General features: G+C 58.5%; 1 protein-coding gene across 6 annotated transcripts in view; it reads right to left on the bottom strand.

The window, feature by feature from the left end:
- The window catches only part of RPTOR (regulatory associated protein of MTOR complex 1), a 306,996-nt gene that overhangs the window by 219,409 nt on the left and 66,016 nt on the right, over positions 1-21,571 (bottom strand). For 4 of the 6 annotated variants that reach the window (XM_032322464.1, XM_032322470.1, XM_032322466.1 and 1 more), the window contains exon 3: positions 12,435-12,517. In XM_032322464.1, coding sequence (XP_032178355.1) covers positions 12,435-12,517 — 83 coding nt within the window. Of the gene's footprint in view, positions 1-4,594; positions 4,763-12,434; positions 12,518-12,718; positions 13,150-21,571 lie in introns of those variants that run through there. The other 2 variants (XM_032322468.1, XM_032322467.1) reach the window with 2 other exon arrangements.

The following is a 21,571-nucleotide window of genomic DNA, read 5'->3' as shown; positions in this document are numbered from 1 at the left end:
GCGCACGGAAGGAAGAAATAACACGGAACGGACAAGCGCACGGAAGGAAGAAACAACACGGAACGGACAAGCGCACGGAAGGAGGAAACAACACGGAACGGACAAGCGCACGGAAGGAGGAAATAACACGGAACGGACAAGCGCACGGAAGGAAGAAACAACACGGAACGGACAAGCGCACGGAAAGACGAAACAACACGGAACGGACAAGCGCACGGATGACGAAACAACACGGAACGGACAAGCGCACGGAAGGAAGAAACAACACGGAACGGACAAGCGCACGGAAGGACGAAACAACACGGAACGGACAAGCGCACGGAAGGACGAAACAACACGGAACGGACAAGCGCACGGAAGGAAGAAACAACACGGAACGGACAAGCGCACGGATGACGAAACAACACGGAACGGACAAGCGCACGGAAGGACGAAACAACACGGAACGGACAAGCGCACGGAAGGACGAAACAACACGGAACGGACAAGCGCACGGAAGGAAGAAACAACACGGAACGGACAAGCGCACGGATGACGAAACAACACGGAACGGACAAGCGCACGGAAGGACGAAACAACACGGAACGGACAAGCGCACGGATGACGAAACAACACGGAACCGACAACCGCACGGAAGGAAGAAACAACACGGAACCGACAAGCGCACGGATGACGAAACAACACGGAACGGACAAGCGCACGGAAGGACGAAATGACACGGAACGGACAAGCGCACGGATGACGAAACAACACGGAACGGACAAGCGCACGGAAGGAAGAAACAACACGGAACGGACAAGCGCACGGATGACGAAACAACACGCAACGGACAAGCGCACGGAAGGACGAAACAACACGGAACGGAGAGAAATATGTGCTCGGGGCAGGACGGAGGGTCTGACGCTGCCAGCACAGCTCCCGGCGCGGAGGCGGCGCGCAGAACAGTCTGCAGGGCACTGACGACAGCCGGCGAGCCCACCGTGAAGGAGCCCCCCACACAAGGAGCCCCCGTAGCCACACCTCCGAGCGCCCGGTACTGGGTGGAAAAGGCCGCGAGCAGACACTCGGGGAGTCGCGCGGCCGCTGTTGAACAGAAGATGGTGGAAGCCTGCAGAGGAAGCAGCGCGCGTGAACGCCTCTGAACTGGAAGGAAAATTGCTGGAGTTCCACACCCAGCAAAACTGTCCTTCAGGTTGGACAGAGGTGAAATAACAACATTCCCAGGGCACCCGCACGGCTCCGTCAGTCGGGCGTCCGACTTGATTTCTGCTCCGGCCATGATCTCAAGGTCAGGAGACTGAGCCCCGCGCTGGGCTCCGCGCTCCGCAGGCGTGTCTGCTTGGGATTATAGCTCTCCCTCTCCCGCTGCCCCTTCCCACCAACCCCCCCAAAAACATTTTCAGATAAACAAAAACTAAATGAACGTGTTGTCAGCAGATTCACAACAAAATATTTTAAACATTCCAGGTTGAAGGAAAATGATCCCAGAAAAGACAAAGAAGCAGGAAGGGGACAGAGTGCCCAAAGCGGGGAGTAAATGCGTACACCCGCGTACCACCGGCCGCCCCAACAACAGCTGCGCTGCCTCCTGGCACAAGTCACACAGGGACCAACCTCGCAGGCAGCCGCGTGGGCTGGGGCCAGCAGAGCGAGCTGGGGCCCCGCCCTGTGGCACCGGCAGAAGGACGGGGCGTGGACGGGCGCGCAGCTGCCCTGGGGGCACCCCGACACCCGCACCCAGCACGCATTCCCCACTGCGTCCCGAAGGGAAGGGAAGGGGAACAGCGTTCTGAAACCTGATGAGTGCGAAGGCAGTCAAGGGAGAAGACAATGAAGAGCAGCTGAGACGAAACTTAGAAAGAGGAAGCCAGACGCACACCCAGGTGTGCCACCGTTACATGAGAGGAAACGGAGATCCTCCAACGCAAGGACAAGGACCCCTGCGACCCGCAGGTGCACGGGCCGGCCTCCAGAGACCACCCCCACCCGCGCGCAGGGCCCCCTTGGCCATCTGCAGTCCCGGCTGCACCCCAGATGAGCCGAGCAGAGCGGCTCAGGCCACCCGGGAAATGAAGAGGCTTCCCATCCCCTGTGCATTCACCGTCCGAGCCCCTGCGAGTGCTCTGGGGACTCAAAGGCGAATCAGCAGGTCAACTGGTGATCAAAGCCAGATGCAACAGACAGACGTGAGCCAAGGGGTAAAAGATGCGGCCCCAAGACCTGGAGACTGTGGCCTCTCCTTCCAGGCAGCCGGCCCTGTGGGAGCCGACATCCACTCAGCAAAGCTGAGACCCGCTCTCCCTTGGAGCCCCCACCCCGAGTGAGCCACGGCTAAAGCCCCCCGTACAAATGTCCAGGGTCTGCAGAGTCCCACAAGCCCCAGTCCCCTGCTCCTTGTCCCCCTCAACGTCAATGGTAAAGAACTCCCATCAGCCGAGCAAACAGAAACACAGTCGCATTAAAACGAGGAGCAGCGCAGCTGTGAAAAGAAGGCGCTTCTGATTTCACAAGCAGGAAAACATGGAGAGACCCAGAATGAGGCCCGGCTCCCGAAGCCTGTGTTTTGGGGACATGAGGCCCAACATTGTCCAAAATGCTCACCTTCAAGAAGATAATCTGGCTGTCCTCGATAACACGGACTTTTCTGCCAGGTTAAGTAGATGAGAATAAACCCCTTTCAGAACCAGAGTGTGTCAAAGCTGAAATAAATTCTGGAGACTCACCCAAGGTCACAAGTGTTCAGTGGGGCGAACACCGGTCCCCCAGCCGCCAGGTGAATGCCGAAGGACAGTGTTTGTAAACAAAGGGACTTCTTTGGGGTTATTAAGGCCTAGAAAACCCTGGGCCACACTTAACTGCCCTAGACTGCTCTGCTCCCAAGTTCCCTGTGCTCCTGCGAGAGACAGAGCGCTAGGACAGTGGGGCATCCCGTGCGGACCCCACCACGCAGACCATCACCGTCCTGAGCAGAGGACAGCAGAACTCGTGATCTCGTCCGCTGCCTGCAGCCCTCTCGGTTAGTGAGTCGGTGTCCACTTACCCGTGGTCATGCACTGATCATGGCGACCGACACTCGGATGAAGACAGCCAAATCACAACAAAACCACTGCCCCTCGGACTGGAGGCCGCAGCCAGCGCCCCCAGCATAAGCTGCGCCGGCCTCACCGCCGCGTCCAGTCCCATGGAGGAGTCCGCACCTCCGCCCGAGAGGACTCGGGGCAGACCCTTCGGTAACATTCTCAGTTTCTCTCATGTTTACAGATTTTCTATCTTTTCTGAAGTCAATCATGGCCATTTAACTCTCCTGGAAAATTCTGCACCCAGTTCAGGCTTCCCTATTTATTCGCAGTTTTGCAAAGTGTCCTTCATGACTCTTTCAATTTCCTCAAAGCCTGGGGTACTTCTCAACTGTCTGGGTTCTCTCCTTGGATTTTACTCAAATTTGGCTAAAACTGTCTTTATAAAAGCAAAACTTAGAACTAAAAATCCATCAAGGAATCTGCCCTACCCGCAGCTCTTACATGCCCCTGCCCCCGACAGGAGCCCTGTATGATCATGCCAAATCAGCCACATGCCAAATCAGCCCTCTGTCATCGGGCCCCCGGGTCACAGCCGCGTATGGGTGGGAACCTCAGGTCTCTGTGGGATCCATCCACAGACCAGCCCGTGAACGCAGGACCATGCAAAATACCTAAACAAACACGAGGTACGCTGGACCCACCAGTCTCTCTTTGCTGGGAACCGCTGGGAAAGGCAGGCTAGAATCTGCCTCAGGCAAGCACACCTCCTTACGGGGACACGAAGGGCCCTCACAGCATGCACCAGGCTCATGGCCTCGGAAGGGGCTGTCCTGCCTGCATCAAACTCAAGGTGTGCCCCAGGGGCCCTCAGGTACCCACCAGCTTTCTGGGGGCTCCCTTCATTGCAGTGAGACGGAGTTGGGGGGCAGCCACACAGCCTAGGTGGGATCAGGGGCAGAGTGGACCAACCACAGGCGGAGGGAGCCAGGGGTGCTCAAGGCACGGGGTGTGGGGGCCTTACTCTCTCCTCTGCATGTCCTCTGGTCTGTCCCCTGGGGTAGTACGTGCCTTTCCAACCCATAGCCTGGCCCACTAGAGAAAAGGGAACACTCTCCTGGGGGAAATGAATCTTGAAGATCCAACCAAAACACGCAGCCAGCAGAAAGCCGAGGCTGAAGCCGTCGAGGGGCGCGGTCACAAGGTGAGGTCAGAACCGGGGGCTCACGGCCTCACAAACCATGACCGTGACAGGACGCAGGGGGACAACCACCAGAGTGTGAGCCCCGTGGAGCGGGGCAGCGTCGGGGTCGTACCGGGACCCTGCACCCAGGCAGGGCCTCCCCCAAGCAGGCAATCAGCAAACGTGTCCAACAGACAAATACATCAGAGAAGAAAATCCAGTCACTGGGGACTGAGGGGTCCAGGGATGATGCAGGATTCGTAAAGCGGAAGGAGACAAGAGACCCGGGGGCACAGCACGTTGGTGACCAGCCACCAGCTCGGAAGTGCCCCTGACGGCTGCTGGCCCCCCCAACCCACAGAGGTCACCGCCCCACCACTCCACACCCGCTGACCTCGACAGGAAGTTTCTCCCTCATGCAGCCCGGGCTGAGCGACCACCGCTTTCTAAGCTCAAACGCCTCGTGAACCATGCGGAATACACGTTAAAATACTAATTACAGTCCGTGTGCTCTTGTCGTCCTAGAACCTCTTAATAAACGTCTTATAAGTGGGACAAATGGAACAGGCCAGAGAGTATTTGCGGCCTCAGAACGCTGCGAGGAGCCTGTCCGCAGATAGCACATTACCGGAAAAGGACGTTAGTTCTCCCAACAAAAACTCGGGCTCCGTCAGTTTAAAAATCTCCATGTGACCTCTCACAACTCAACAGAAGACAAATAACCCAACCGGAGAACGGAATGTTCCCAAAGCAGCTGCGCAAGTGAGCGACCGAAGAGCTCGCGAAAGGAGCTCACCGTCCCTAGTGACCAGGGAAAGGAGTTCACCGTCCCTAGTGACCAGGGAAAGGCGAACCCAAACCAGAGAGATGCCTCTGCACACCCACCAGCACGGCTGCTGCAGTAAGAGTGGGTTTTTTAAAGACTGTATTTATTTAAGAGCGATCCAAGGACCCCAGGATCATGACCCAAGATGAAAGCAGACACGCAACCAACTGAGCCACCCAAGTTTCCCGGTAACAGTTTTAAAACAAAACACACAGAAAATGACAAGTGTCGGTGAGGACGGGCAGAAGCAGCTCTCGCCCACCGCCCGAATGGAAAATGGAACGGCCGCTCCAGCAGTTCCCCAGAAAGGTCCACACGGAGTCACCCACCACCCGGGGAGAAAAAGAGCTGAAAGCACGCGTCCCGCAGACACTCGACGCAGACGCTCGCTGCCGCGTCACTCGCGAGAGCCGAGGGGCAGCAACAGCACAAGTGTCCATCAGCACCCGGACACACACATGTGGTGTGTCCGTCCGGTGAATTCACCCAGCCGTAGGAGGGGCTACAGTACCGACGCACGCGACAGCGCGGGAGCGGCGACCCGGCCTCTGAGCGAGAGAGGCCAGGAACACGGCCACACGGGGCGCGACTGCTCCCTCCTGCGCGCCGCAAGTCCTGTCCCCACGCCTCAAAGCTCCCTCCGGTAGCACACCAGCCAGCAGCTCCTTGACATTTAAGAGAAGGGTACCCAGCAGCCATCGTGAGCGCCGATTCACGACCACCACGGCGCCATCTGGTTTCGCGATGGAACGAATTCAAGCGAGCAGAGCGGCCACTCCCCTCCAGTCTGCGACTACCCCCTGGATCAGACGCTCTCATCTGGCTGCAGCCGGATTTGACAGCCCTCCCAGGCACATATGGTGCGCATACGGTGGGCTCCTCGCGGCCGCCCCCAGACTCTGCACCCCACCGCCGCGGGCTCCGTAGCGTCTCCCCTCCCGGAGCCGGCACTTCCTCACGCGTCCCCAACCTCCCTCCCCAGCGGGCCTCGCATCGCCGGGGCTCCGGGTTAACTCAGGAAGCCGCGCAGCACAGGAACCCGGCGCTGTCAGACGTCTGAGCGGCAGGGTTAGCACGCAGACAGGCAGCGCCCGGTCCTCGTTCGCAAGTTGTCACACCTGGAGACGGATCTCATCGGGAAGAGGACAGACCGGATCCCTGACAGGCTTGTTAAGGACAGAGTTAAGCCCGATTTCTCGGTAAAAACACGATACTGCCAGCGAGTCCGTGCGCAGAGGTGGGCAGGAGGAGGGCCCAGAGCAGGGGTGCCGGGTGGTGTAGGACCGGGCCCCTCGGGAGCCACAGGCTGCCTTGTCCTGTTCTCCCCGCTGAGCCTCCCTTCTCAGTTACAAACCCTCGGTTCCGCGCTAGCCGCTCCACTTCCATTTCTAGGAAGCGACACAGCAACAATTCAACAAGTGCGTGTTCCTCCCACGATCCCACAACACCCACCCCTGCAACCCACACCCCCCATGGCAGCAAGATGTGCCCATCCCGGTCAGCCCTCCCTGTCCGGAAGGTGCCCCTGCCCACAGCAGACAAGGAGCGAAGCGCTGCCGGTGACCTCTGCCGCAAGGACATGAGGGGCGTGCAGGGACGCCTGACTAACCCAACTCCCGACAGCGGCCCTGGCTTCACATCCGTGTGGCGCTGCACCGCTCACAGCCGTGGGGGCCCGGATCCAAGGAGCACCGTCACATGTCCGTGCCGGCTGCCTGGTGACTGTGGAGGCCAGAGTCACCACGGGGACCACACTGCAGCAGCCCAAAGAGGGGTAACCCTCAGACCGCGGCAGACAGCTGGGGATCTAGCCCTGCAAGCTGTGCACCCTCCAGACCAGCTGCAACACCACTTCCCCCTCCTCCCTCAACGGGCTCGTGGGCTCTCTACGGTTCATCAGTGGTGCTCGAAGCTGCTGCCGCAGCCTGAGGGCTGCCGGAATGCGCTGGCCGGCGGGGTTAGCAGCAGGAGCTGGGCGGACACAGGGTCCGGGGGACAGGGCCGCACAGGAGCACAGATCGGCAATGCGGTGCGTGGAGAAGCTGTCGGCGGGCGGTGAGAGAGAAGGGGTGGAGGTGGGGTGCGGGGACGCGCTCGAGGCCGCGGCAAAGACGTGACTGAGGTGTCCGTCGTAGGCGCGGAGCTCAACGCTCCGAGGGAAGCACGAAGTCATGGCCAAAGCCCAACGGTTGACCCCAAGAGGACCAGAAGGCTTTGCCGACACCGTCACGCAGACTCAGCGGGCTCTGGTGCGAAATGCTTCACGCCAGACCGGAGCCACACGAGCAGGAGCCGCCCCCCAGCGCCCGCTGTGGTCGTGCGTCCTCGTTCACGGCATGTCCCGGAAACACAAGCAAGTGCATAAAGGCCCGCGTGAGGACGTGTGGCAAAGGAAGCCAGGCTGGGGAAGGGAGGGGGGACAGCAGGGCGTGATGGCGGTGTGGGTCAGGGACCAAGCTCTCCCTTCAGGGCGTTCTCACTGGCCACACCGCAACATCCGTTTGGGCCTGAGGTCACAGCGTGACTGTCCCAACAGGAGCCACTACAACAAACAGCCCACACTGGCCTGTTCCACACATCCACCCAGACCACCTCCTTAGGTGAGCGGGACAGAGTCCACTGGCAGAGCGGGCTCCTCCCTGGATAACCCACAGCAGCTCTGAAAACCCCAAGGCAAGGTGGAACCCGCTCAGCCAGGAGTCTTCACCGCGTCCCGCGCAAGGTTCACTCCAGAACCCTGAAGGGAGTCCGGTGGGACAGTGGCCCGCCTTCATGTACGCTGCTCTGCATGTAACTCCCACCCCGAAACAGGTCCCAAGAGCTGTGACCAGCCCCAGGAAGGACACCGCAGGCCGGGCCGGTGAGTCACCCAGCCGCATCACGGGCTACAAAGCCCGACCGGCAACCTGGCCAGACGGGGCCCTTCCCCAGCACCTCCCAGGGCAAACGGCCAGCAGGTCACGCGACGGGCCTCTGGACGCTCTCCCGAGACCAGGGTACCGCCGTGAGCCCCGCCCCAGAGAAGAAGCGAGGACAGCGCCTACCCCTGCCCCCGCCCGAACCTAAGTGCTGGGGTTGGCCAACAGTACCTGTGCCTAAAGCCGGCGGAACGTGCCTGCCAATGCCCCCGTGTGAACGAGGCTGTCCACGGCCTCACCCCCCCGACGCCCCCACACACCCAACGGTCCAGGCAGCGAGGCTGGCTCAAGCCGGCTCTCCGAGGCACGCACGCAACTCCTCGATCAAAACCGAAGGAAAGGCCTTTGTCACTCAGATGAAATGCGACCATAATCTCCCCGGGCTGGTGACCAGGTGGTGGGGCCCTGCTCTGTCCCAGACAGACTCCCGGGCCCCGCGTGCACCCTGCGGGGTGGGGAGCGCGTAACACGTGTCTAATGGGCACACGGACCTCCCCTCCCCAGCCGCACAGCGGCCGTGAGCGGCCAGGGGAGCATGGAGAGCTGAGGCCAGGACAGAACGCGGACGCCACACGTGGGCCTCAGAACTGCCCAGCACGCCCGCCCCTGCGGGTCCCCGCCGCACCCACAGACCTGCCTCCCAGAGGAGACGCTCCGAAGACAAGCAAGGCGCGCTCCAGGGAGTCTCCAAAGGGCACATTCCGTCCCCCTGCCTAGACAGGAGCGCTGAGATGTCACCGGGACAGAGGCGCTCAGTGAGGGGACGGGGTCACTTCAGACGCCGCCAACGGTGGGAGGCTCAGCGAACTCCTCTGCCTGCTCCGCGGGTGGTACACGTTCCCACCTCCCTCAGCTCCCGGGTCGGCAGCGCTGTGGGGAAAGGCCGGCAGGACCGGACCCTTGACTGTGGCCCCCATCAGCCCAGGCCCACCACGCCCCACACGAAACCGCCAGAAGCCCGACGTGCTAGAGGAAGCCTTAGAAACACGCGTTCTACACTGGGGAGGCCCCGATCTGTGGTCCCCGCTGCCGCCGCCCACCCACACGGCCCTGGGACCTCCCGGGACAGGCGTGAGGTCTGTCCCCCTCCCGGCCGGCACCCCTCCTTCCGTCTCCTGCAGAACACAGATTTATGTACCTACGAGGTAGAAAGGCAGAGCCTTAAATTTAATCAAAAGAAATACTTCACTGGTGGCAAACTGATCAATTATTTAGACAAGGGTTCAATCGGCCTGGAAAGGAAATCCGGGCCTGACGGGCTGGCAGCCTCAGGAAGAAAATATCATCACTATGGCTTCTCTGAATTCCTTCTTGACCCCAAATCCCCTTTACCAGAACGTTTCATCCTGCCCAGTCAGAGCGAGGAAAGGAGGAGTAGGGCACGCGAGGAAGGACACCGACTCCCGCAGGCACGAGGCGGGCCCGTGTCCGGGGCTGGTTCTCTGTCCCTCCTGAGTGGCACTGGGGTAGCTCGGGCCCACGTGGCCCACCCACAGGCACGCAGACGCCCGCCAACACTGATGAACAGGGCCTCATTTCCAGCTGCGCCACCTTTCTGAGCCTCAGAGGACAGGACACGGAGGAAGAGAAGACCAGATCTGGGGAGTCTACCTCAGAGGTCTGGAGATTTCCTAACACCCCCGTTGCTTTACTGCAGGTGGTTCCTCGGACTCTCTTACGCAGAGCACTCGAGGACCCCGTAAACGCAGTCAAGTGCTGTGTGTTTTGCTCTGCAACGTTCCAAAGGACCCTGATTGACAGTTAGGAACACACCGCCACACACACCAACGTCTGAGCTCGCTTACTGTCTCCTGTCTTGTGCAAACTCTGGGAGGCGACGCGAGGCCAGCCTCCCCTCCCGTCACCCACAGGAGCTTCCAGAGAGCGGAGGAGCATGCCGCTCACCCCAGAGCATGTGTCGTGACCGCCCAGCACACAAGGCACAGCCCCACAAGCCGCCCTGGCCAGCCCTCCTGACGCATCCTGGGCCTAAGGCTCGTTTCCGAATATATGCATCCCACTAACAGGTAGAAGCAGCAAAATTTAAACCTCTTTATCGTACTGAAGAATGAACGCGACCGTCCTGACGTTCAACACAGAAAATACTAAGTATTCATCGCCACGGTTCTGCTTCCTGAATGCGGGCTCAGGAGCCCAGTCCGTTGATGTGAGTGGCCCCTTCCTGGGTGCGGCCGGCACGCTCTGGTCCCTGCCTGCAAACCAGCTCCAGTGGGGCCCCACCCACACCAGTGCACCCTACAATCCAGAAACACCGTCCCTGACCAGCCTTGTGACCAGTCTCTCCTTCAAAACACCCCCCTGCAGATCCGCTCTTCAAAGCCCACGGACCTCAAGCACGTGTCTCGGCCGAACGATATCCATCTGGAGGGCCGTACCGTCTCTGCGACCACTCGCCCCACGTGGCCACCCCCACTGCAAGAAGGTGACTTCTCAACCCCATCCTGAGTCTACTGTCGTTTTTGGATCTGTGATTGTGTGCCTATATGTAAATGCAGCCTTACATGGTAATGCCTCCTCCAGATGCCACGGGGGAGATCTACTCTTAAACAGAGATTTAGATTAAAAATCATGGATTCCACTTTCGAAGATTCCACTTGAAAAATCATGGATTCTACTTTCGAAGATTCCACTTACTGCCAGCTAGCACAAACTAGCTGATGCCTACCGAGTTAAGCTAATAGTAAAGCGAGCAGTAAACCCACTCCTAGCACTCCCCGCAATTGTAAATCACGGCCAAGGGAATAAACAGGCAATATCCAGAAATACTGACCCCGTATTCTGAAAGACCACATCTTCTCATGTGATACGCCTTTAAAAGGAAGAACGTAATTAAAATAGCAGAGCCTGTTCCGTGAAGAACGCAGTCGGTAGATCTGAATTTATCTGGCTGCATTCTCCTTTAAATAAATGAACCCAGCAAAAAGCCAAAGCCTGAAGTCGAACTCAGGATATGGTGAGATGTGGGTAAGTGAGAAAGGCGTTCTTTTACATTTCAATATTGCTGGTTCTCCAGCTTCCAGATGCCAGTGACGTCAAGTCTTCCGACAGACGTCACCTGTGTGTGTTGTCACACATGGACGACGTCTGTCCAAACCGCACGCGCACCGGAAGCCCCTGGAGAGTGTCATAGAGCTCTGGAGCGCCTTCAGTGTCCTCGGAGAAGCGCGTTTCTACTGACAGCAGGACGCATCTCAACTGTCTTTAAAGGGACACACCATGGAAATCTCTCTCCGCTCCTCATCCAAGCCCCAAAGGCATTATGAAGCCTCCTGAGCTTTTATATAACCATCAAGAGGTAACAAATCTAACAGAGGGAAAAGCAAAGTCCTTAGGCATAGATCAAAATCATCACTAAGAACCTGACTTCTGACGAATGGGAGTCTGCGGTTATTAACTCCTCAAGTTAGACCTGCTGCCCCCTAAGACACAAGGGGACATGGTTGCCACCACTCAGTCTATGCAGACTACAGGCAGCAACAGAAATGACCGCAGACACGGTGACAGGCACCAACAGGTTCACTTCTGACCGTTCTTGTAGGATGTGGATGATGTACAGACTCCCTAATCCCAGATCACCCAGATGAAGAGTCCGCAGGTGAGGCCCAAGCACGCGGGCTCACCCGGCCCCCAGCCGCCTGCCCCCGTGAGGCAGACGCTCAGAAAGGAAGGGCGATGACCACAAAGGCTCCTGGGCGCCGCGTGAGCAAGGCCACCACGCCCAAGTTCCGCGCGCTCGCGCCCTGCAGAGGACTCCGGAGCCAGCCCGCCACACAAAACGGAACAGAGAGCACCTCCATGAACACCCCAAATGTCTAATCTGCTGCTACAGTTAGTAATCTTCAAGCCAGCTAAAGAGCAAGGCTAAAGGACACAGGTCTTGGGGTGGTTCAGGGGAAAACTTAAGATCTTAAAAGGCAACCTGCCACTGTTCTTTGAAAAAACAAAACCACAGAACCGTCAGATATAAGCAACGAAAGCATGGTAATTGGCAGCGGCCTCCCGAAGAGACCCCTACCTTTTGAATCAAAGACCGAGCTTATAATAGGTGTCATCTTTTCAATGCTGAGTGCTTTTTTCTCAACTGTTTGAAAATGGAAGACAGGAGAAATAGCTCTAACTAGCTGAGGTTGTAGGAAAGTTACTGAAAATAGGTTTCCTGAGAAAATCTGTGATCTAAGAGTAACACGAGAAATGCTTTTCAGTGCCTAAAGACTGCAGGGAGAAACTCAGGCCAAATGAGCAGGAGACCATCCCGCCCAGGGCCCCCGCCAGCGCCTGGCCACCTTCACGCACGACAGGGTGCGTCCACGGAGCTGGGGAGGGAGGGCGCAGCGAGGAGCGTCCAGCCACCGAGGGACACGAGCTGAGGCTCCGTAAAAACCTCCCGCTTGGATTCGAAGGCTGTTTGAAACCAAGGAATCGAAGCTTCCCTGTAAGAAACAAGAGGAAAGCAAACGAAGCGCACTCACCCGTGGCTGCCAGTTCTCGTACTGCTTCTGCAAATTCGCACCGATGGTTTCCAGAGCTTTCTGAGGCCCCATCGACAGAGGATCTGGAGAAGCAATAAAAAGCAGAAAGTCCGTTACCCATTCGTTTCCTCCGCGGCTGAGCCTGTCGCTCACGGTTTCCTCTTCCATCACGCACTTCAGAGTCACCCTGGACCGAGCAAGACACACCTGGGGGTTTTCTGTGTTTAACCAGATGTAGGGAACTGCTATGTCCCCAAACAGGACAAAACGCCACACCCGCTCACCTTTCGCGAGGAAAGCTGTTTGGTCAGACTCGCTCGGTTCCTGCACTCCTGGCAGGCTGTGCGGGGTGGGCCTCGGGCCTGGCGGGGGCCTCTGTGCCGAGGAGGGGCCAGGGGAGGGCCGCACCGTGCTTCCCTCTCGCAGAGGGCCAGGAAGAAGACGGAGCCACCAAGGCGACGCGTTCCACGTGCCTTCTGTCTGTGCTGGTTCCTCCACAAGAACGACTGGTCAACGCGCCTGTGTTTGTGGCTTACCCGCCCGTTTCAGGAGTGGCCTCTAGGGCAAGGAACTCTAACCAGCCATTTCTCAGACTTACGTGGTCTGCAGACATCCCTGCACTGTTTACAATGCTGAAGAACCCCAAACAACCTTTAAGTGGTTGTCTCTATTGGTATCTGCTGAATTCAAACTCAAGACGAGAAATTTTAAAAACTGTATCCATTCATACAAAAGTCATAACAAACCCATTACCTTTGAACATAAATACTTATTATGAAAACTGACTTACAAAAAACTGAGGAGAATAGCACTGTCCTACCTTTTTGCACGTGTCTTTAACACCTGGTCTCACACATCCGTGCCTGCATCCGTCTGTTACAAAATGTGGTTCCGGCCGACACAGAGGAGGAAAATCCCGCCTCACACACCCACACCCGCGGGAAGGACACTTTAAATCGCCTCTTGAGACAGTCATGCTTTCTTTGCTGCTGCACCGAAACTCGACGCGTGGCAGCTTCTCTGCGGCTGTCGGCAACGGGGAGTCCGAAACCACAGCGATGAGCCCGTACTCCGCGGCATTAAAATCCACGGGCCTGTCGTGCGCGTGGAGCAGACCCCGTCTGCGGGTGACTCTGTGTCATCCTCACTGTCACCTGGAAAGCACTGATCACTGAGCTGCGCAGACCTTCTGTATCTCGTTCTCCAATATCTCAAATCTCGTCACCAGCTATAAACACTCTGGTTGTTTTCCCCAAAATGCCCACTCACTTTGTTCATTTTCCAGAAAATGCGGCCAAATGCCCGAGGCCCAGCAGCTCCTCCTCCAGGCCAAGGACGTGCCACGGAAAGGGCAGCCAGTTGGTCCCAGGACGCATCCGCCACGTGACGCCCTTCCTCCCCGGGACCAGGACCTGCCACTCGGGGGCCCCTTCATCACGCCACCTTACAGACGCGCGTCCAAAGGCCGACGTCCATGCATGAGCCCGAGCGTCTGCGCCGACCCGGAGCGCCGCACCTGCCCCTTCCCGGAGCCCCTCGCTGTCCTTGCTTCCCACGCGCCGACGCTAATTCTGCCCCAACTTCCCCAGCCGCCCTCTCAAACGCCGCCTCCCACACACGAGGGTTTCCGCTAACCTCCCCGCTCCCTGCACTCCCTGGACAGCCCCGGGCCAAGCCCACTTGTGGCGAGAATGGACAACCCCACGCTGTAGAAGGGGAGCAGCTCCCAAGAAAAGAGCCTCGAGGGACCAGGGTACAGTAACGCTCACGTCGTCACAGTCTCACAAGGAGGAAAGTAAGGCAGAGCTCAAAAGCACTTGAAGATGTAATGCTTGACCACTGCCCACATCTGGCAAGAGACATCGACTTACAGATTCAAGGTCAGTGAAGCACAAACAGGATTAACCCTAGAAAATCTGTATCCAGACACATCGTAATCAAACTGCTAAAAACAAAGACAAAAAAAAGTCCTTAGAGAAAAGTTAGCTCACGAAAGATCAGGACTGAGTCTGGATTTCCCCACAAGACCGAAAGCCGGACAGAAGACAGACGCCTTCACATCTTGAATGAGAACAACCACCCTATATTCACGTCAGAGGGTAAAACACAGGCCTTTTCAGACCCGCAAACACTCACAAACTCTGCCCGTGCTCCTCTTCTTGGGAAATAAAGCACAATAGAAGCCAGTGAAGGACCCAGGGAAAGAGAGAGAGAGAAACCACAAGACGTCCGTGAACCAGATCCAGAGACAAAGCCTGTCCAACAGGAGCTAGGGTGGTATTGCTTTATTAAAAACAGACAGATTTCGGGCACCTGGGTGGCTCAGTGGGTTAAGCCTCTACCTTCAGCTCAGGTCATGATCTCAGGGTCCTGGGATCGAGTCCCGCATCAGGCTCTCTGCTCAGCGGGAAGCCTGCTTTCTCCTCTCTCTCTCTCTCTGACTGCCTCTCTGCCTACTTGTGATCTCTCTCTGTCAAATAAATAAATAAAATCTTTAAAAAAAAAAACAGACAGATTTCTTGAGCACTGGAATAATTATTGATGGCACTTGACAGATCTACTGGGATATACGTAAAAAAATAAACTCGTAAGTTCACCAAAAATTTAGCAAATAAAAGTAACTGGCAAATGTGTAACCACGAGGAAAATTACACACTGGGATGAGAAAGGAACCGATCAGAGCACCCCCTCTGGGACGGGCAGGAACAAGAAGCAGCTTTCTCTCATTATACTTTGCAGTACTGTGTGATTTTAAAGCTGTATGCACGTATTACTTTGATTTTTTAAAAGGTAATTATAAAACTAAGTATTGGGATTTTAGAATCGGGAGGGACCTTTACCACCAGAGCATCAAAGTCCTGAGGACTCTTCCCAAAGCGGACGCCGGGCCCCACCCCGGAGCGACGGAGTCAGTAGCTTCGGAAGAGCCCCGTCGGCTGCTGAGCACCTCTGCTGAGGAACCGAATGAAAACTGGGCCGTAACTAACTTACCCGGAGGAAGCGTGGGAAATTTCTTTCAATCCGTGCATAACTCAAGAAGTTAGAAGTTCACCCTCATCTCTCTTTGTGCTGGTAGGAACCCAGTGCTAAGGTCTCAAAAGAATTAAAAGGACCTCAATCAACCCTGTGGTAATCGAAATCACAAGACGGGCCAGAGACACGAATAAGTCGGAATCTGAAAAATAAATCCAGGGCCACCGCAGAGCACAGGCAAGGCAAAGGGAAGCAGGCAACAGCGTCAACAAACAAGAGACCATTCCTAGCAGCCGCGCCCTGTGCGTGAGCCCAGGAGAGCAAATGCGGGAGCTCGTGTACGTCTGTCCACACTTGCATGCAGCATCCACACGGCCAGTGCTACGGCTGTGGAAGAGACTGGAAATGATTTCCTCTGTAAAAAGATAAAAGGCCTGATCAGTAGCAGCTCCCGGGTGTGCCCTCGGTCCCCAAGTCGGGGGGAAGGACCAGAGCCAGCCCCCTCCTTGGACTTCTCCCCTCGGAAAGCCCGGGCCCTCCAGCCCCACACCATCCTCTCCCACGTGCCCAAGGAGGGCATGCCGAGTATCTGCCAGAGCTGGAGGGCACCTGCCACCAGGGCAGCGGCCCCTCACTAGGCATGGGCGCCTGAGAGCAGCACCCCTACCCCTCCCCAATCTGGATGACGATTCCTGCCTTCCCAGGGAGGGGCAGGCGCAGTCGCCGGCCACTCATCAGATGGGGATCAGTCCCGTTCCTGGGAAACCGTGACCAATTAACCACATGGTTTCCTCCAAGGGTAGGACAGAGAGTGGGGCGGGGGAGGAGAGGGATCAGGAAGGGGAAAGAACCAGACAGGGCGACGGTGCCCTGACTCCACGCTCACTGCAGTCAGCCAAGTAGAGAAATCAACTAGAAAGTTCCTGGAGGGTGGCGCGGACAGTCCGGTCCGTCTGATGAGGGCCGGCTCTGAGGCTACAGCACTGTCCTAACTAGACATTTCTCCTCTGCCACCCTCGGGGGCGTCCACGGAGAGAATGAAGTGGGCGGGAAGGTAGGGAAGAGAAGAGGAGACAGCAGATGGCATCCGTGTAAAATCGGAGCTTCGCAGCGGCCTTCCGGCAAGCTTTCCAGCCTAAGCCCCCTAGGTCTCATGGTGCACAGAACTTCACGTTGACGGGAACTACAGCCAGCCTACCCCGCGGCACAGGAGAGAACCTAAGGTTCTAAGTGGTCAGATGACTCGGTCAAGTCCACAGAGGCTGGCCGTGACGCTGGCAGTCAGCCAACCTGCAAACTCTCCGCTTCTCTCCACTGTCCTTCAGAAGAGCCGGTGCGCCACCACTAACTACTGACGTGCTGGTCCCGACCGCGGCACCTGGTGCCGGCACGGAGACTCTCCCTCCTCCTGGCTAAGGTTCTGGAAGATTCTGAGAAGGGCTGAAGCCCAGGAAGCAGCCCAGGAAGCTGACCCGGTGCCATCTCCACCCACTGGAAGATGAGCACAGGTGAGCCCTTTTGAAACAATTCCTCTGTGATGTCACTCCTCCCCGGAAAAGCCTGCAGTGAGCTGCCACCCGGAGAATGTGCAAATAAGCACGACTGACTGGCGTTGTCAGGGCGCGACCAGGGGCAGGGCTGGATGGGAGGGGCCGAGAGACGGGGCTGGACTTGGGGGCCGTGGCTGAGACTGTTTCTTGACCGGTAATGGGTCAGCCTGGGAAGTGTGGTCCACCTCCGCACCGGGATCTGCACCCCTTCCCACACGTCTGCCATCCTTCAAAACTAAGGGCTCCTGCGTGGCTCAGCCGGCAAAGCGTCGGACTTCGGCTCAGGTCGTGATCCGGGATGCAGCGCCGCGCCGGGCTCCCGGCTCCTCCGACAGTCGTTTGTCTCTGCCTCTGCCCTTCCCCCTTCCCTGCTCGTGTTCTTTCTCTCTCTGTCTCTCAAGTAAATAAAATCTTTAAAAAACAACTTAAAAACATGCAGCGCTCACTGCTCTAGAACGTGTGCACTTCTTTGTAGCTTGTACATCTGCTAATGGACTTGCTGACTGCGCGTTCGTACTGCCTCCTGGATCAAGTACAGATTTCTCTGCCTGGCGTTCAAGGACTCTGCCACTAATTAGCTGTGTAACCTTGAGCAGCTAATTTCGATGGAGAAAATAATCATGGCAAAGGCCCACTGTGAAATCAGAAGTGCTTTGTTGTGGCTCCGAAAAGCATCAGCCATGTCACCCCCACGTGTTTCACCATTAGAAGCGCACAGAGAGGGAGGCACTTCGCCCGGCTGAGGCAGGGCAGGGCGGGGAGCCCTGGCAGTGAGGCTCTGGCTCGCGTCCAGACGTGGCCCTCCCGGTGCCTGTGGGTGCCGGGACAGAAGCCTCCCCCCGACCACCGGCTGCACAGCCGGAAAACAGATGGGGTTCCTGCGTCGCCTGTCACTGCGCCCGCACCAGGAGCCGGGAGGATGTGCCACAGAGGGGCCAGCTGGGATGCCGGCTGGAAGGTGCAGGTCCCACCGCTCACACAAGCTTCTCTGCATACGGGGTGCGGGGGAGGCCCCGAGACGTTATGCACGCCTCCTCCGGGGGACACAGAGATACCCCTGGCCTGACCGGACCAAGAAAACAGGGTCTCCGCGGCAGGCCCGGGCATGCACCAGGCCCACGACAGTGGGTACCCCAACACCGACGCTTGCGGGGGGCCGCCGGTGCTACAAGAGCTCCGCCCCCATAGCCGGGGCCCTTCTCCCCCTCGGGGGCTTGGGCCTCGCCTCTCCTGCAAAGGCCCCTCTCTCCACCCGGCCTGTGGTGAGTCGTCCACCCGCAGCATTTTCTGAGCTCCCGGGCTGCCCAGGGTGGCACCAGCCCCGCGCCCCGGCCCTGTCGGTCAGGCTCCTTGCGAACAACGAGCAGCGCCCTCTTCCTTCTGTGCCTGTGCGGAAGTTCCCCTCGCGAGCATCTGTGGCCAACCTGACGGACGCCGCCCCGGGTTTACTGTAACAATCGAAGGACGAGGCCCAGGGCAGGGCTCCGGCAACCCGAGGACGTGTGAAGACGGTCACTCCGTCTGTGGCTCTGCACCATGTCCCTCGGTGACCCCGTGTATTGGGGTGGCGGGGGGCAGAAAAGACTTTCCTCTGAGGACAAAGAGGAAAACACAGCCAGATGCCTCCCGAATATTTCCTTAGGATTCCAGAATTTTCCAGCACCTGGAATATTTCCTTAAGATTCCAGAATTTTCCAGCCTCCTCACCTCCGGTGACACACGGCTCCCGTCACGGAGCTCATGAAAACCCTCTCAGCTACATGAGTCACCCCTGCTCTGCAGGCAGCTCACCCGTACCCGCTTCCAAACAGATATTTCTCCAAGAGGTACGGGCACGCACCGTTCCTCGGTGTGGTGCTTTTTAGCATCACGCCGCAGCATTTAGTGCCAGGCCATAAAACAAAACAGCCTCTCCCCTGCTTCTCTGACAGGAGCTAAGTGTCACTTCCATGAAATGAAACAGCATCTTATTATCGGGCAGAGCGGAGGGGCCGGCACGGGGAAAGAGGCGTCGACAGCCAGCCGTGCGGGGCTCCGGGCGCCCGAACCTGCCCTGCGCCGGGGGGGTGGCGGGGAGCCCGTGCGCTTGGGAGCGGCCGGCAAACCGGCTCCTTGTGCGTTACGGCAGCGACGACCACGGTCGCCATCAGAACACCTAAGGGGCCACTTGCCAAACTTGGCCAGGCCCGGGCTCGGAGTCGCTCCTGTGTGTGCTTGCAGTGCACGCCTGGGGCCACCAGAACAGCCTGGAACGTGAGTCGGCCCCCTTGTCAAGCTACCCGCACCCGTGGCCCCTGAGCTCAGAGCAGTTTCCGCTAGCACAGACCGGCTCTGGTGCTTTGATGTGTGTGCATCTGCGGCCAGAATGCCGTCATCCTGCAACCCTGACCCCAGCACCGAGACCCCCCTGCACAGGCCTGAGGGGAAGCGCGGGAGATTCCGCGGTCACCTGACACAGGTACCGTCTGCTTAGGAAGAGGAGCGCCCAGCACTCTGCTCTCAGACGTCCGCTAGAGCCCTCTGGCCACGGAGCAGCCGCCCCCTGGGCCGGCGCAGGACAGCACCAGCGCGGGACGCAGGCCCCCTCGCTCCGGAGCCAGCGCACGGGGGCGGAAGAGAAGCGGCCACAGGAAGGGTTGCGGTTCCCACGCCGCCCGGGGTCAGCACTGAGCCACATCGCCCTCCCCGTGACCGCTGTCCCCAGCCGAGAGGTGGGTGCCGTCGCCGCTCCGCTGCCGGATGAGGACCTGCTGACGTGAACAGCTGAGAGGAAGAAGGTGAGGGTCCCGACGGACACAAACCCTTCAGACTTCGGCTGACGGCACAAAGCCGAGAGGGACCACCGCGTGGGGACGGCTGCCTTCAAAGCAGCAGTGCCCTTGATGCTACCCGGCCACCCCGGCCACCCCGTCCCCTGCAGGGGGTCTCCCTTACGAACCCTTCCCCAGCCATGACACACCTGGATGTTCACATCCTGAAAAAGGCAGAAGCAACCCATCCTTGGGCCCGGGTGGCCTCGCGCCGCCAGCCGAGCCGCTCCACGGCCTTCACCGCCTGAACCCCGGGTCCAGCACCTCTCGCCCCCCACACTCAGGGCCCTGCTCTGCTGCTTTTCCTCTGGGCGCTGCTGGTTCTGGGTCGGCAACCTCACCAGCCCCCTTCCCCGACCAGCTCCCCCTTTGTAGCTAGCCCCTGGAAGCTGCCCCCTTTCTAGCTGTCTCCTGGAAGCTGGAAGCAGCTCCGCTCCCAACACCCAGAACGCCAGCCCCCGCTAAATGCAACCCCACCATCTCCACGGCTGGGTCCCAGCTCTCAGGTCCGGCGGCCGCTCTCATCACGCCTGAAACCTATAGCCCTTGTTCAAAATGCTACCCTCTTCCTACGTGAGCCCGGAGCACGGGGCCACGGCCAGGCGGGCAGCCGCTCGGGGATGAGGGGCTCGGAGCCCGTCCACAGGCCGGGAAGAGGCATCTCCGTGGAGGGCGTGGGGGCCTGGCAGGGAGGAGCACAGACCCCCGTGGGGGAACGGAGGGTACAGGGGCCTGACGGGGTGCAGACAGCGGGAGGAGAAGCCGTATCAAGGCTGTCAGAGGAGGGAGATGCAAACACGGAAAAGTCCTGCCGGGCTGGAAAGGAGATGGTTCTTAACCTGCACCCACAGTACAGAAATACAGACGTGAACGTGGGTACACAGACACACGTGTGCGCACACACGCATCAGGGAGAGGGAGCAACGAGGCACTGGTTCCCATGAGGACACCAGCACCCAGATCCCAGTTTCTAAATCTGGATGCCGCCGACGGGAACTGGGCTCCTGGGAAGCGTGCTCCGTGCCCAGACGGGGCGGAAAGCAGGAGCCAGAAGTCAGGACTACTCGACAGCAGCACGAGACGAGGGCCACACAAGCCAGTGGAGACAGGGCAGCCTGGCAACTGGGCACGTGGTGGCGAGCAATGGCACAGCAGACGGTGACCCGAGTGAAAAAGGAAACCGTGAGTTCACGCCGATGCGCTGGACGTCAGGCGAGGCCCACCCACACAGCAGAGCCCTCTTCTCCAGACCGCTCTGATCTGCAAAGGGGGAGGGGGGCGCTCAGAGCAGAGGGTTCCGGCAGCACCGCTTCGTCGAGCGGTAGGCAAGTCAGCTGCATAGCCAGTAACAGGACAAACATACAGTGTGCCACCCGACACAGGCCGTGGAGGAAGGCAGAGCTCCCCGGGACACTCGGCTACTCCTCAGGAACAACAGGGCGCTCCACCACACCCAGCCTGTGACCCCCCGGGTGTCACGGTCATGGGCGTCAAGGAAAGACGGTTCAGAGGGACTCCACCTGCTCCGGTTTAGAGGGACTAAACCCAGGGCATCGCACGGTGCTGAGCCGGGTCCCTGTGCCACAAACAGCATCCTGGGACCAGGGACACACCTGAAGGCGCCCCGGTCCCCCCTGGTGGTGAGGGCCACACTGGGGTTACGCTCGTGGGAATCACAGTAACTCACGGGGAGGACGGGCACTGTAGGAGCTAATGCTCCTATGGACAGGGAAAAGGCTCCTTAGCTGTGTGCTGGCAAGCTGGAGAATTTTTTTCCAGAATAAAAATTAAAATATGTCCTGCT

The sequence above is a fragment of the Mustela erminea genome, chromosome 18 (genome assembly GCF_009829155.1).
Source record: "Mustela erminea isolate mMusErm1 chromosome 18, mMusErm1.Pri, whole genome shotgun sequence".
Taxonomy (NCBI): Eukaryota; Metazoa; Chordata; class Mammalia; order Carnivora; family Mustelidae; genus Mustela; species Mustela erminea.
The sequence above is the reverse complement of the archived record's forward strand: the minus strand, read 5'-3'. Positions and strand labels throughout refer to the sequence as shown.